This window comes from Vigna angularis, chromosome 9 (genome assembly GCF_016808095.1).
Source record: "Vigna angularis cultivar LongXiaoDou No.4 chromosome 9, ASM1680809v1, whole genome shotgun sequence".
In the NCBI taxonomy this organism is placed as follows: Eukaryota; Viridiplantae; Streptophyta; class Magnoliopsida; order Fabales; family Fabaceae; genus Vigna; species Vigna angularis.
Window position 1 is genome coordinate 31,302,544 of NC_068978.1, and position 16,231 is coordinate 31,318,774.

The 16,231-nt window shown below is 34.4% G+C and overlaps 1 protein-coding gene across 1 annotated transcript; it reads left to right on the forward strand.

The window, feature by feature from the left end:
• Nucleotides 1-11,510: 11,510 nt before the first annotated feature.
• On the forward strand, nucleotides 11,511-15,806 carry LOC108347631 (dnaJ protein homolog 1). Its single transcript, XM_017587010.2, has 8 exons — nucleotides 11,511-11,701; nucleotides 12,284-12,459; nucleotides 12,794-12,965; nucleotides 13,058-13,199; nucleotides 14,096-14,229; nucleotides 14,306-14,448; nucleotides 14,553-14,751; nucleotides 15,269-15,806. Exons 2-8 carry the CDS (start codon nucleotides 12,307-12,309, stop codon nucleotides 15,595-15,597), a joined length of 1,272 nt encoding a protein of 423 aa, XP_017442499.1. The 5' UTR covers nucleotides 11,511-11,701; nucleotides 12,284-12,306; the 3' UTR covers nucleotides 15,598-15,806.
• The last annotated feature ends 425 nt before the right edge of the window (nucleotides 15,807-16,231 follow it).

The following is a 16,231-nucleotide window of genomic DNA, read 5'->3' on the forward strand; positions in this document are numbered from 1 at the left end:
GATATTCTCACTCCTTGATTCCTGACCTATTCCCTCACAATTCACAGATACATTTGTCCATACCAATACTTTTACCATGTTCCAGAGCAGCTTCTGGGTATCTACTACCTCACATTGGCCTTTGTAGCCGTTTTAAGGAGTAAGAGGCTCAAGCAGCCAACTTGGTACTCTCCAAATCCTTCCAATCATCCTCCACGTTTTTGTCCCAACCCTTGATATCAAGCATGTACACACTAGTATCTCGTCAAGAAATGTGTAACATACAAACTTCATTTTGCACAGTTGACTTTAGAATTTGGACGTCCATTGAAAAGAAATTGGAAGTCTAGATCGTCATAAATTGGACGTTTTCAAAGGAAACAGATTGACTCAAAAAAAAAATGTCATAGGTTCATAATCTTCCAATACATCATGTACATATTTTCGTCAACCTTGAATTTGCCTCCATGTATATTCATCATTTTTTCTTCTTTCAAAAAGACAAAAAAATCAACATGCATCAATGTTTTCCTCTCTAATTTCAAAAATTTCATCAAATTTTTCTTCCTTCAAAAAGACAAAAAAAATGCATCAAAATTTTCCCCTCCATGTACATTACATCAAATTTTCTTCTTCAAAGCAAAAAAAATCAACATTCATCAAAGTTTTCTTCTCCAAATTTCAAAATTTACATCAACCATGTTTCTCTTGCACATTGAGGTTTCAAAATCCATATACTTGTACAAAAATGCAACACCTTGTTTCTTAATTTCAAAATCAAAATCAAAATAAAAAAAAACTTCTCAAAATTTCAACCAATTCCAATTTTCAAATTCAAAGCAATCAAACATTTTTCTCTCTGCCATTTTATGTCGGCCATCTGCAAGATAATGGTCGAGCACCTTTTCTTTTATTTTATCTCGGCCATCTGCAAGATAATGGTCGAACGCACTTTTCTTTTATTTTATCTCGGCCATCTGCAAGATAATGGTCGAGCGCACTCTTCAGTTTTGTTTTACCTCGGCCATCTGCTAGATAATGGTCGATCGCACTTTTTTCAATTCCATTTTATCTCGGCCATCTGCTAGATAATGGTCGAAAGCACTTTTCTTTTATTTTATCTCGGCCATCTGCTAGATAATGGTCGAGCGCACTTTTTAATTTTGTTTTATCTCGGCCATCTGCAAGATAATGGTCGAGCGCACTTTTCAATTTTGTTTTATCTCGGCCATCTGCAAGATAATGGTCGAAAGCACCTTTTCAATTTTGTTTTATCTAGGCCATCTGCTAGATAATGGTCGAAAGCACCTTTTGGTTCTGTTTTTTATCTCGGCCATCTGCAAGATAATGGTCGAAAGCACTCTTTTGATTTGTTTTATCTCGGCCATCTGCAAGATAATGGTCGAAAGCACTTTTCTCTTTTTTTTTTTTTTTTTTTTTTTTTTTTTTTTTTTTTATCTCGGCCATCTGCAAGATAATGGTCGAAAGCACTCTTTTGATTTGTTTTATCTCGGCCATCTGCAAGATAATGGTCGAAAGCTTTTTTCAGTTTTGTTTTATCTCGGCCATCTGCTAGATAATGGTCGAAAGAACTTTTGAATTTTGGTGTCTCGGCCCTCTGTAAGACAATGGTCGAGCCTAGTTTTTACTTTTTTCAAACGACCCTCTGCATGGCAATGGTCAGGTACAGTTTTTTTTTTACTTTTTCAAACGACCGCAATGGTCAGTACATATTTTACATTTTCAAAACGATCCTCTGCATGGCAATGGTCGAACCCAATCAAATTCGAATTTCTCATTCACTTAATCTCTTTCAAAAAAAAAAAAAAAAAAAAAAAAAGAAAAATTTTTAATAAAAAAAAATGAATAAAAAATTTCCCTGTTTGTTCCTGTTTCTTTTTCATTGAAAACTCTCTGTTTTTCCTTGTGTATTTTGAAATCCGAACGAAATTAATATTTCTATCTTTACTTATCTTCTACTGTGATAATATGAAAACTTTGTTTGTCATATAATCTAGTAAAATCTAAGTAAAGAGGGGCAGCTGTCAACACTCAATTTCGTCCGGGTTGATTAATAATTTTATTTTCATAATAAAAAAAGTATAAAAAAAAAAAAAATAATAATAAATAAATAAAAAATAAAAAAAAAATAAAAAAAAAGGAGAGGTATCAGACGTTCGTCGTTGCAGAGGCCGTTCGTCCTTTTTCACTATTTGACCGTTCGGCCATTTGTTCATTTTGGACGTTCGTCCTCGTCTTCAACCGTTCGGCCTCTCATTTTACCGTTCGGTTTTTGTATGTAAGCGTTCGGTTTTGAACGCTCGTCCTATGCTCTGTTCAGCCGTTGGGTCATAATGTTTTGATGAACGCTCGTCCTATGCACTGTTCAGCGAGCGTTCGGTTTTGAGCGTTCGTGCGAACGTTCGTCCTCTCTATTATGCGACCGTTCGTCCTTTTTCACTATTCGACCGTTCGGCCAGTATTCAAGCTTGCGAGCGTTCGTCCTTCCCCACTGTTGTTCAAACGTTCGTCCAAACATGGACCGTTCGTCCAAACAGTAACCGTTCGTCCTTCCCCACTGTTGTACGAACGTTCGTCCAAACAGTGACCGTTCGGCCAAACAGTGACCGCTCGTCCAAACTGTTCAACCGTTCGTCCTTCCCCACTGTTGTTTAAAGCGTTCGTCCTTTGCTCTATTTAACCGTTCGGCTTTTCGGTGCGTTATTCAGCGTTCGGCTTTGGACGTTCGGTCATTTGTGGCGTTCAGCAAATAGCGTTCGGTCATGTTTTTCTTAGTGAACGTTCGGTTTTGATGTGTTTTGTGTTAGTGAGCGTTCGGTTTTGTTGTGTCTTGTGTTAGTGAGCGTTCGGTTTATATTGATTAATGAGCGGACGCTCGGTTTCTCTTTTGAACGTTCGGTCTCCTCCAGCGTTCGTATTCCCTGCATTCGGTTTTGAGCGCTCGTCCTTTGCGCGACCGCTCGCCGAATTTCGTTCCCCCTCTCATCTACGCTCGTCCTGCTTTTCTGACGCTCGTCCACTATCCCCTTTTCTACCACTCGTCCAAAGCTGCATGCACAAGGCATGTACATTCAGGAAAATCCAGCAAAGAGTGCACACGGTGATGAGGAAATGGAGAGTTCTATTCTTCACAAAGTGAAGCAAGACTGTCACGGCCTGCACCAGCTCGGGACAGCAGCAGCTCACTCATTCCGTTCAGTAGCTGTGAAACGTCCGGCCTACACAGCAGCTGCCACCGTCCACCACTCCTCAAGAAGCACTTCACGCTCCAACTCTTTCACGTCCAGAACAGCAACTCCAACCAGCAGCTGTCTTCAATGTCCAACTCCAGCAGAAGCCACACCTTAAGATGAGAAGCAACAACTCCCATCTTCCAACACAACAACTGGTTCAGTTTGAAGAAGTGGAAGTGGAAGAGGAGAAGCACGTTGGAGAGATCTCACGGTTTGTATCCAGCAAAAGGGTTGCACTTCATGCATCTACCAGCAAAGAGGAAGGTGCTCCATGGTCCAGCACATCCACGGGAAGTGTCTCGGCCTAAGTTGATGCAGCTGCCACCTTGATTGAAGTGTGTAAGATGAAGCATCCAGCTAGTCCAGTAGTACGGAGCCCGACATGAATAAGAAGTAACACGTGAAAGGGTACTAAGCTTTGATGGAAGAAAACTTTAATTCATGGAAGGCCACGGTTTTTGGATGCAGTAAACAAGGTTTTGTTTTTTTAAAATTGTAACACCTGAGAAGCAGCTGCATGTCCAGCTAAAGGAAGCTCATGTCCCACAAAGAAAAATAAATGCTTATACATCAAACAAGCAACCTAGTCCGAGAGAAGCTTGGTGAAATTTGGTCCAACAGCTTGGAAGGTGTCTCAGATGGAAGGAAGTAGCACATTGAGTAAAGAAGTCACGGCCTTTTTGGGGCAGCCCACGGTCCACGGTCAAGCATCTTGACTTTGGATGAAGAGTGGTGGGGTCATTTGCATTTAACTTTCAGTGCTTCAGCCATTACCATGAGTGCTCCGACCATAAACTTCAGTGCTCCACTCATCACCAAACTCTTAAGTGCTCCACCCACCTACCCTTAATGATTCCCACAACCTTTTCCTACGATCCACTTCCACCATCCCACTGAAACTGCCCACCAACAATTTCACCAATCAAACTTACCGACACTAGTCTCTTTCTGACAATAAAAACCATCTGATACCACCTCCAACGGGGAATTTTTTTTGGATAATCTTCATCCATATACCATTTGGAATATCACCATCTTCACCTAAAACAAACGGCCAACATCTATCTCTTCCCCACAGCTCACGATCAGATCAATATCCTCATCCTGATACCACCTCCAGGATTCATCTTCAACCTATCCTCACCCAGATCACCTCCATACGTATGCACCAGTCGCCATAACTATACTCACTTCATCAGCCCCCAATACCCGTAACCGCAGTAAACCACTTCTCTTTTCACTTCCATTTCCTCACCTCCAATATGCACCTGCAACAACAACAAAAAAAAGAAAGAAATTGAATCCAGGAGCATCATTTCAAAAACTGGGGAAGGAATGCTTTGTTGAAAAGGAAAGCCAAAGAAAAGAGGAGATCAGACACACAAGGCACGGATCCTCTAGAGGTAAGTGATGCCTTACACCAGGTTTTAGTGAATTGGTTATTTTTGCCCTCGAGATGTCTCTGTTGCGTATGTCTATGTTATGTGGTTATTAAGTCTGCATGTGTTAGGTATGTCTCTGTTGTGTGGTTACTATGTTTGCATGTTTTATGTTAGCATGTTTTGCTTTTGAATAGATGTTGTTGTAAATATCTTTACGTGTATATTACTACCGAACCATCCTCGCATCCAACCACCTTGACATCCACGGCCATTGTTAACACTTCACGGTCTCCATTCCATTCTCCTCCACCCCTCGGCTCATCATTTTCAACCACACTCCCCTCACTTCCAACACCATTATCATCCACTCTCATACGGTTCTTAGAATTCAACTCTCCATCCCTCACACTACTCACCTGTATTCACTGGAAACCATCAAGAACCACTTCGACAAACCTACCACCGAAGCACCATTTATACATTCGAACCTATACTATCCCGCCAAACCTTCGGCTCCGTGGCAACAAGGCGTGGCACCGTGTCCCCAGAATCGGTTGTAAGGATAAGGAAGAACAGAAAAAATCCAGTATTTATCCCTCCCTGAGTTGCCATTTTCGAAACAGAGAAGAGAAGAAGGGAGGAAGAAGTGGTGGCGCGGAAGCTTGCTCGCAGGAGCGGTGGCGCAGTCACCGGTGGTAGCGGCGGCGCGGCGCGAACAGAAGAAGAGTGCGTCAGCCTCCCGCGCGAAGAAGGGAGATCTGATCAGCGGCGGTCCTGGTGGCACTTCACGTCGCTGGCGAGGCTTCGGACAGGGTAAAGGGTCCTCCCGCGGTGGCTGTTAGGACGGCGGTTGGGACGGGGTCGGAAGTGGACGTCTTTGTGTTTTCTTCCTTACTCAGAGAGAAAGAGATCCTTGTCTTAGTTGAATGATATGAAGAAATGAGAGAAGTAAGGGAACCCTGACAGAAACTTTCAGCTATCTGGCCCTTTTTCTTTTTTCTTCCTATCACATGCACAGCCCCATTCACACCCCATATTTCACCCGCGCACCCCTGTCCTTTCCTTTGGGCTCGGACCCATAATAAAAATGATAAAAACGAAAGTTCTTTTTGATACCCCGTTTCATATATATCCTTTTGCTCTTGGACCTCTATTTTCTTGTGTTTGTTTCTTTATTTTTATTGTTTAGTTTGTAAATGTAACCCTTTGTACAGTAACCGTCACCCCTTTATTTTATTTATGTATAGTAACTTGTTTATGTTGTTTTTACATAAAAAATTATAAAAAATTGTAAATAATAAAAAATATATAAAACTTTAAAAAAAAAAAAAAACATTTAATGTAATAAATATCGGTATGAGTACTCGTGCGATCGTACGCATCAGCCTAGTACTTATTGCCCAAATATAAAATAAATAAAAGCCGTGTGAGTGCTCGTGCGATCGTACGCATCAGCCTAGTACTCATTACGCAAAACAATAAGAGTAAAAAGCCGTGTGAGTGCTCGTGCGATCGTACGCATCAGCCTAGTACTCATTACGCAAAACAATAAAGGAAAAAGCCGTGTGGGTGCTCGTGCGATCGTATGCATCAGCCTAGTACTCATTACGCAAAAAAATATAAATATTACAATAAAATACCAAAAAAATATAAAATCTTCAAAAACTAAAAAACATCTACTTTTCAAAACAACAATCAATATCGCCTTGCAGAACTACGTGATCCTTGATTCTCCATCAAAAGTGGAGATACGTAGGAGCAAGGCCAGTCCTTGTCAGGCTCACTCTCCCAAAAATCCAAATCATTTTCCAAACAAATTCTCAAACAATTCTCAAACAAATTTCCAAGCAGTTTCTAAAAGAACTACGTAACCCTGATTTCTCACATGAGAATACGTAGGAGCAAGGTCAATCCTTGTCGGGCCCAAAAAGCTAAAAAAATATATTGTTTGTTTCTTTAGAGTTTTATTTTAAGGGAAAGTTAAATACTTTGAAAAACCACATACATATTCGCGCATTTAGTTAAAGGTACTGCCTTAGGGCAGGCGTTGTAGGGTGCTAATACCTTCCCTACACGTAACCGACTCCCGAACCAAGGATCTGGTTCAATTTGACCATGCCTTATCATTTTATGGTTTTTCCGTAGTTTTCCAGAATAAACTATGGTGGCGACTCCAAAATCTCTTTTCAAAATTTCTTCTTTTTATTGGATCGTCGTCCCGTCGCGATTCCGGTTGCGACACCCTTATTGGTATGAGAAAGGATAAATGAACTTGATTCAACATGATTAGTGTATTTATACAGTTAGAGAGTCAATCGTCTAGGACACATAGTCATACAACGTCATATCTTGCATCATTTAAGACAAATCGTCTATCAGAAAATTGCATTCATGCATTAGGTTGTGTTTAAGTACTAACCCAAACTCCTCTCTCTCCTATCTGCCAAAATCTTCAACGTGTCAATCAAGTCATCCCTCTATCTTTCTCTCTTTCTCTCTTCCTTGAAACACTAAACCTCTTACTCGCCACCCTTTTCATTATTATCGTTTAATTTTTCTTTAAACATGTTACATGACTATTATTTTGGCTGGTCATTTTATTTAAATGTCTCCACATGTTAAAAACAGTAAGATTTTGTGGTTAATATAAAATGATATTACAATTTAAAACAACAAATGATTTTTATTACTTATATCAGAAACATGTTGGATAACAATGGATTGTCGTTGTCATCCACATCCACAATGATGATGGTGACAATCCCTTGGTTGTTGTAAGTGGTGAGCAAATAAGTTTCTTAGTCGTTCTAAGTGGTGACTTGGAAGTCATAAAGGAACATGATGATTTTATTATTCAACATGTTTTCAATTAAAATAATAAAAGTCAATTTCCATTTTACATTCACCACAAAAATCATTTTATACTAATCATAAAATCTTACATTTCTTAACATGTGAAAACAAATAAGCAAGATGGCGAATAATATAACAATCACAAGTGACATAGGAATCAAGTTTGCAAACTTCATTGTATATTAAAACACACAAGTAAGAAATGATATACCAAGCTATCTCAATTACTTATTTCATATGGTTATAATTATTGTTCAATTGATCCGTCTTTATTTTTAAAACATTATGGAGCTTCAACCATTTCTTTTCTAGTTTATGTGGATGAAATCATTCTCATTAGAAATGACACTGATGAAATCACACATGTAATTGAGGAAATCACACATAATGAATCTTCTTAATTAGAGTTTCTATATCAAGAACCTCAATAATCTCATTTGTTTCCTTGGCCTTAAAGTTGCACACAATAATACACCTATGCCAAAGAAAGTGTATGCTAGATATTCTTTTAAAAACTAACGTGCTTGCCTACACTATTGTTCCTACACCTATGATCCATTCCTCTCATCTTTTTGCTGACAATGGTTCCAAACTTAATAATATCAATGATTCCTCCTCTTACAAAAGACTCATCAAACGTCTCATTTATCTCACCAAAACTTGACCTAATATAACTTACTCTATCAACCATTTGAACCAATTTGTTTTTGCTTGTACTACTGATCATCACTTTTTGTATCCTAAGGTAACTAAAAGGTTCTAATAATTATGGCATCTTTTTTAACTATAATAACATTCTTCAACTTAAAAGCTTTTAGTGCCTTTGATTGAAATAGTTGTTTTTAAGCTAAATGATGTTGTAAAATTGCTGACAAAATCACAAACTGTATTTCTTGAGGCGTGTAGATTCACTGTCCTTAAGAATTTATTCCTGATGTATTGCACAAGTCCTTAGGATACAACAGGAACTTCCTAAATTTTTTTGAGGATTTCAGAATTAACAATAAAATCTAAAGAGAGTAAAAGAATAAGTCCAATATAATAGGAGGATAAGAAAAGAAAGGAAGAAAAACTAAGATAACTTATGGAATAAACTTTTCCTTTTGAGAAGGGAAGATAAACCTTTTTTTTTGTTGTGTTTAAGAATGTAGGAAATGCTCTATTTATAGAGTGTGTGACAACTCCCCTAGGTAAGAAACTTGGTGAAAGACCGTTGTCAACAATACTGAATAATAAATAAAAAACTGAATGTTGCACCAAAAAATGTTTTGCCAATAATGAATAATAAATAAAAAAGTTGAACGTTAATGAGAACAAAACTTTTAGCTAACATTTAAAAAACAAATGTTTCTTTTGCAATAAAATATTATTTTACAACAATCTCTCACATATTACAAAAGAAAGAAAATATAAAACTTGAAAAATGATTGTTTATAAAGCAATAACGAAAATATTTGTTCTAATGATTAAATAGAGATTTAAAGAAAGATAAGACATTTTTTATCCTGGGTCTCATAAGATGTAATGCATCAGAGTTGGTATAGCAAGCTATATGAACTGATCTTAGATTGAGAAACTTAACACAATGTAGTTGATATAGCAAACTATATGAACCAAAGACACTTGACGTGTGTTAGAGGTTTATCAATCACAATACACCCTCACAATCCTTATTGTTAACTTTGTATTGCGCTAATTAGGCCATGCGTGTGCCCAATATTCATAAGTGCCCAATAATCAAATTTCACGATGAAGAGTAATGATACATGTGTCAATCGCTGTCAATATACTGTGATTGTCAATCGGCAATAGCTGTAGCTAAAAATAAGAATTACAATGGAAAGAATCTGCATATACAATTAAGACACAATTTGGTGAACCAACTCCTAAAGAGTGGAACTATTTCCATTGATTATGTGAAGTCAAAACAGAATCTAACAGATCCTCTAACAAAACCCCTAGGAAGACAAATTTTCAATTATACTGAATATCGCGATGAAGAGTAATGATACATGTGTCAATCAAATTTTCAATTATATTTTATCATACCATATTTTTGTTATTCTTAATATATACTGAACAAATTTTGTATTTTTTAAAGATAATTAGCTAATTCACGTTAAAATAATATTAAATAATTCATTGTGATTTAAAAATTATTAATTAAATACTATTTTTTATAATTTTTAATATTATATTAAATAATTTTGAATAAAAATTAGGAAAAACTTGTCACTTTACAAAATGAAAAATTAAAAGGAAATATTATTTATAAAAACTGACCTCTCACATATAACTAAAGTACACAATTTGATTAAACTAAGATAATTAACATAACAAATTTATATTTATTGTGAAAAGTAATGTCACAATAACTATGAAAGTGTAACTAAATTATGATTTTATGTAATTTTTTTCTATTTTCATTTCTCATGTAAGGTTATCATTTTTTGTAATTTTTATTTCCCTTTATTCCTCAATGACCATTCTTACTTTTTATATATTTTAAAATTTAGTTTATAGCCATAATTTATAATTAATAGTTTATAATTTATAATTTATAATTTATACTTTACAGTTTACACTTTGTAATTTGTAATTTATAATGTATAGTTTAAAATTTAAAATTATAATATTTTTCTATGTAACATAACTTTTAAAATGTAATTTATATAAAATAAATTTTCATTTATATAAAATATAAAATTAAATTTAAAAATATGTTAATATAAAATTATTTAATATCTCATTTATATAAATTAAAAATAAAAAATATAGTAATTTTAAAATACAGTAAAATATCATTTTATCACCTTATTTTATTATTTTTATTCAGTATTAATAAAATTTAACATAAATTATCATGATGATAAGAAATTATAATTTCACTTCAATAAAATAAAATTCTTTTTAGACAAAATATGTTTAAGTCATGCGTGTAAAACCTGATTCTTGTCTTGTAAATGACTTTTATAAAATAATTCAATTAAAATGTCTAATATGACAAAATTTAAAATCCTGAATCATGTACTAATATGTATTTTCTTTCTCGTCTTAAAAATAGCTCTCTTTTCAAAAAATTTCAAAAGATATTGTTATTAAATATAATTTTATAAAATATTTACAATAGAACAAAGTTTGGATAAAATATTTTAGAAATGACATTATAAAAGAAAAAATAAATTAAAATCTCATAACTTAAAACAAGAGTTACATGATATGACATATGTAAAGATTTTTCTTTCATTATTACAGGTAAATTACATAAATTACAGGTAAAGTCATAAATTTAAAATATAAACTTTATAAAACATCATCATTGAAGTATTTACATAGAATAACTTTAAAATTTTAATTATTAAATAAGATTCTGCATTATAAAAGTACAAATATTTTCCATTTTGAAAATATATACTATAATCAACAAGAAATTAATTAAAATATAAATGTTTTAAAGTTAAAATAAAATTTAAAAGTAATACAATTCCATATAACTCAAAAAATAAATTACAGTCTTTTAAGATACCAACCAATACCCCTAATAAATATAAAATTATGACAATTTCATATATTTTCTTTCATATATATGTATATATATTGTACATACCTAAAACTTCCTTATTAGGAGTATTAATTCCTTCAAAACAGCAGATCCCAAAATTCATAAAAAGACTCTCAAAATCATATACTCACATACTATATTCTTTTATATGTTAATATATATTTAATATTAATAACTAGATATATATTAAAATTAAATTATTTAAAAAAAATAAAAGTGTTGTCACATCAAAGGCATCGAGAAAAGTACTTGTTAAATGTCGCCGCCATGCGTGACCAATTGACGCTTGAGTATGTCAGACATCGTTCATCAACGTTCGTCTAACTAGCCGCACCCTCGTCCAATCGAATCCAAAACCATGTAAAGTGCTTTGGTACTAAGCAACCTTTTTAACAAAAACCAACACCTTAGTGATATCAACAAACAAACAACTCTACTGTTTGGTTTATTACTTCTTCCAACCCCACGTTAAGGTGGTTTTAGCAATTCGGCCACATACCAACAAAACCCTTTTTTTTCTTTTTTTAATTCTCTTTTTTCTTTTCTAAACCCAATTCACCATAAATACATTAAACAAAGTCTAACCATTTCTCCCTTTCTCTTCCTTTCTCTTTGAGGGTTTCTTCTCCCTTCAAGGAAAAGAAGAGTTACCACAATCACGCCCGAGAGTGGTATGCTCTCTCTTTTTTCTCAATCTATAGCTTTTGGTAGTTGGTAGTTAATTGTTGTCCTGGGTTCAGATCTGTTCACCAGTTCTTTCAATTGCGATAAGGTTCTTGATGGTTGAGTTTCTTAGATCTCTAACTTCATTCCATGATTTCTAATCTTTTTTCTCCCTTTATGTTTCTTGGGAAATTTCTGACATTTATACACTACCTTATTTAAACCTATTTCTTGTTTATATATTTTGTCTTTTAAGTCTTTGAATTTGTGTTTGGTCTCTGACGTGGCTGTTCACTGGCTGGATTTTGGATTTCCGTATTTGGGTGTGGAAATTTAGAAAATTCTTTCTGCTTTGTTGATTGTGGGTTAGGTATCTTGGAATTGTCAATTAAGGAAACAATTTATATTCTTTGGTGTTGGTGCCGAGATGCTCTTGAGAAGTGACAGTGTTTGCTATTGTGTCACTGGCTGAGATGTATTGTAATATAAATGTAAATGTAAACATGCAAAGAAAATGAATTGAAATGCTAACCCATGAGCTGAAAAGATTTTTTTTTTCAATTTAAAATTTATTTCTTGTTCTTGTGCAGTGATTTTTTGAGGTGCTGCAGTCATGTTTGGACGAGATGGACCTAGGAGGAGTGATAACTCTAAATATTATGATATTCTTGGAGTTTCAAAGAATGCCACTGAAGATGAAATCAAGAAAGCATACAGAAAGGCAGCTATGAAGAATCATCCGGATAAAGGTGGAGATCCTGAAAAGGTAAAAGCAATATTTTGTTACACTTCATTTTGATTATACCATTTGAATAAACAGCTGTGTACTTGGACCTCTGTTCATAGTTTGATTTGATCATATAAACTTTACACATCTTATACTAGTGATTCTGCATTTACCTCTTGATAAGATGAGTTTATATTGTAAATTGTGAACAAATTTGATATATTAGTGTTGCATGCAGAAAACTTGAGCAAACTATATTATGTATTTTAATTCTGTATGTTTATATGAAATATGTTATTCACTTGGTACTTGAAAACCTGCTAACCTCATGTTGTATTCTGTTTTAATACCGAATACTTGATTCATGTATCAGTTTAAGGAGTTAGGTCAAGCATATGAAGTTTTAAGTGATTCTGAGAAGAAAGAATTGTATGATCAGTATGGTGAAGATGCCCTTAAAGAAGGGATGGGAGGAGGAGGAGGAGGCTCGTTTCATAATCCATTTGATATATTTGAGTCATTTTTTGGAGGATCAAGCTTTGGTGGTGAGATGTTCACTTTTAAATTTATGTTATTTCATTTCATTTGTGAATCATCTTGCAATATTAACCAACTCACTATTGCTATCATTTCTTAGGTGGTGGTAGTTCACGAGGCAGAAGACAAAAACATGGTGAAGATGTGGTGCACTCTTTAAAGGTGTCCTTGGAGGATGTCTATAATGGTGCAACTAAGAAACTATCTCTTTCTAGAAATGTATTATGCCCAAAGTGTAAAGGGTATGCACCTATTTGTGTTTATATTTTCCCTGTACATCTAATTTATTCAGTGTAAATGGTATGCAAATATTTGTGTTTATAATTTCCCTATACATCTAATTTATTTTGAGAATGCAAATTTTTTATAAATACATGTTTGTATTTCATATCACAGTGTAATCAATATGCTCTCCCACCTTGCTTTCTCCTAAAAATATATTGTATTAGGTTAGCTATACTTTTTAGAATTTGTAATGGTTAATATTTCCTATGCTGTCCATGTGGAATCCCAGATGAGGCATGTTAAGATGTCTTTTTAACCGAAAAAGAGATATGTCGGTATTTAACTGTATTAGTTCATGTGCATGGTTGGCTATTACACATGATTTTACAGCTATAGTGACATTATATTTGTGGTATTGGGCCACTTCTGTGGTCTATTGTGTAGAATGATTGTTTCTGTGTAGATTGTGAGATATAGTATCATATGTGTTACTGTATTTGGTATCACTTCAACAATTCTGTCCTATCTTTCAGATACAGTCAGTTTCTTTTTTCTCACACCTGTCTGTTCTCTCTCCACTGCAGCTATTAGTTTGTGTCTATGTCTTAGATGTCAATAAAAAAGTTTTAATGTTTATCATATATTAAGATAATTATTAATATTGACTCATGATTGAATTTGCACTTGGGGAATATGAAAAGTATGTGATACTACTGGGTAGGTTAATCCAATGTGACTTTTTATTAGACATGTTAGTTCATGTCAGTCTTGTTATAATCTATTAGTTTGTGTTTGTAGAATTTATTTATTTATTATTTGATTATAATCATGCATCTTTATGCTGATGTTTTGTCAGAATTTGAAAAATAATAAGCTATAACAACACATTTACATTCAATTATTGATAATTCAGGAAAGGGTCAAAAAGTGGTGCAACTAGTAGGTGTTTTGGTTGCCAAGGCACTGGTATGAAGGTCACAAGAAGGCAGATAGGACTAGGCATGATTCAACAAATGCAACATGTCTGCCCGGACTGCAGAGGATCTGGTAATGAAAACTTTGTTTTCTATATTTTTCAGGTTGTTTTATGATGTTTTCTCAATCTCATCTTTCATTGATGCAGGTGAGGTTATTAGCGAAAGAGATAAATGTCTTCAATGCAAAGGAAACAAGGTTACTCATGAAAAGAAGGTACTGGAGGTGCATGTTGAAGAGGGAATGCAGCAGGGTCAGAAGATTGTTTTTGAAGGACAAGCTGATGAAGCTGTAAGTGGTCACATTTGTATGCTATTTGTGTTAACACTTAGAAAGTATTTCCCTGAGTTGGTAATGTTGGTTTCTTACTTGAAATGAACTCCTACTTGTTGCAGCCTGATGCATTGACAGGAGACATTGTTTTAGTATTGGCAGTGAAGGAGCACCCAAAGTTCAGAAGGGAGCGAGATGATCTCTTCATTGATCAGACTCTCAGCTTAAGTGAGGCACTCTGTGGCTTCCAGTTTACTATCACACATCTTGATGGCAGGCAATTACTGATCAAATCAAACCCTGGGGAAGTCATTAAGCCAGGTAATAAAAAATTTCGGTAGTATAGATAGCTGTTGTTTCATTAGGGATGACAATGCGGGCTAGTTCACCTGCATTTAGCCTGCAAAAAGCAGGTTGGGCTGGCTCGCTCAGAAATAATAATTTTTATAAGTCTATTTTTTAAAATAAATATTATTCATAATTTTATAATTTTTTAAGTTTATTAAAAATAGAAATGACTTTAAAGTGAACTGAAATAAGGAAAGAAGCATGAAATGTTAATGTTATTTTAAAAGAAACGTATACATGTTGTGCTGGCTTTTAGGAATTTAAGTAATTAGCTTTTAGGACTTTAAGTAATGCAGGTTATGTGAATCAAACGTGGGCTAGTTTGTCATTGGCTTGTGCGGACTATTATGCGACAAGGACTTAAACAAGGACTTAAACGGGCCAGACTAAAAATACTCAGCCCACACTGTACCAGCCTCACATGGTCATCCTTAGTTTCAATCTACCTTTATATTCAATTTTCTGAGTTATGTATTTAAATCCTATGTAGGTCAATCTAAAGCAATAAATGATGAGGGAATGCCACTACACAACAAGACATTCATGAGGGGTCGGCTTTACATCCAGTTCAATGTTGAATTTCCAGACTCAGGGTTTATTTCCCCTGATCAATGCCTGTTATTGGAAAAGGTATTACCTCAGAAGGGCAGCAAGCGCATTTCAGATGCAGAGCTTGATGACTGTGAAGAGACCACTTTGCATGATGTCAACTTCAAGGAGGAGATGAAACGAAAACATCAACACCATTACCGTGAGGCATACGATGAGGACGAAGATGAAGGTCCTTCTGGTCACAGGGTGCAATGTGCTCAACAGTAGTGCAATTTGTGGTAGAGGTTATATGTTTTCTATCTTTTGTTTGCATAATGCAGAAACCATAACTGCTTGATAAATTTACCTTTAGGTCTTGTTATTAGTTTACAGTTCATGGCAAATTAGTTTACATTTCATGGCATATAACTAAGTATGTTTTTTTATTACAATGTCCAAGTTTATGAAAATTAAATGCCCTCTTTGATTCTTTGGCACGTATGCTATAATGATTCTAGATGCCTCCTATTTATCTTGATTTTTTTATTATTATTTTGTTGTTGGGCTAATAATAAAGATTGTTAGTAGTGTTTAGTAGTGTGTATAATGATTCAATCAGTTCTATTTCGCAATTGCTCTTTTTGGTTAAATATTTAGTACAAGTTTGGTTTGGCTTTGTTCCAAAACTTTTTCATGAACACTTCTATCGAAGTTAATTGAGTGTTTTTTTATGAACTAAAATAATTTGTTAAAATTTATTCATATAATTTATGTAATATCTAGTTTATAATTTATGTTTTATTTTATTTTTGCTAGAAATACTAGTAAAAAAGTTTGTTTTTTTTGATAATCGAATGAGTTAAATCCACTTTGACAGTCCTACTTGAAAAGTTTTTATAAATAATTTTAAAAAAGCTTTTGC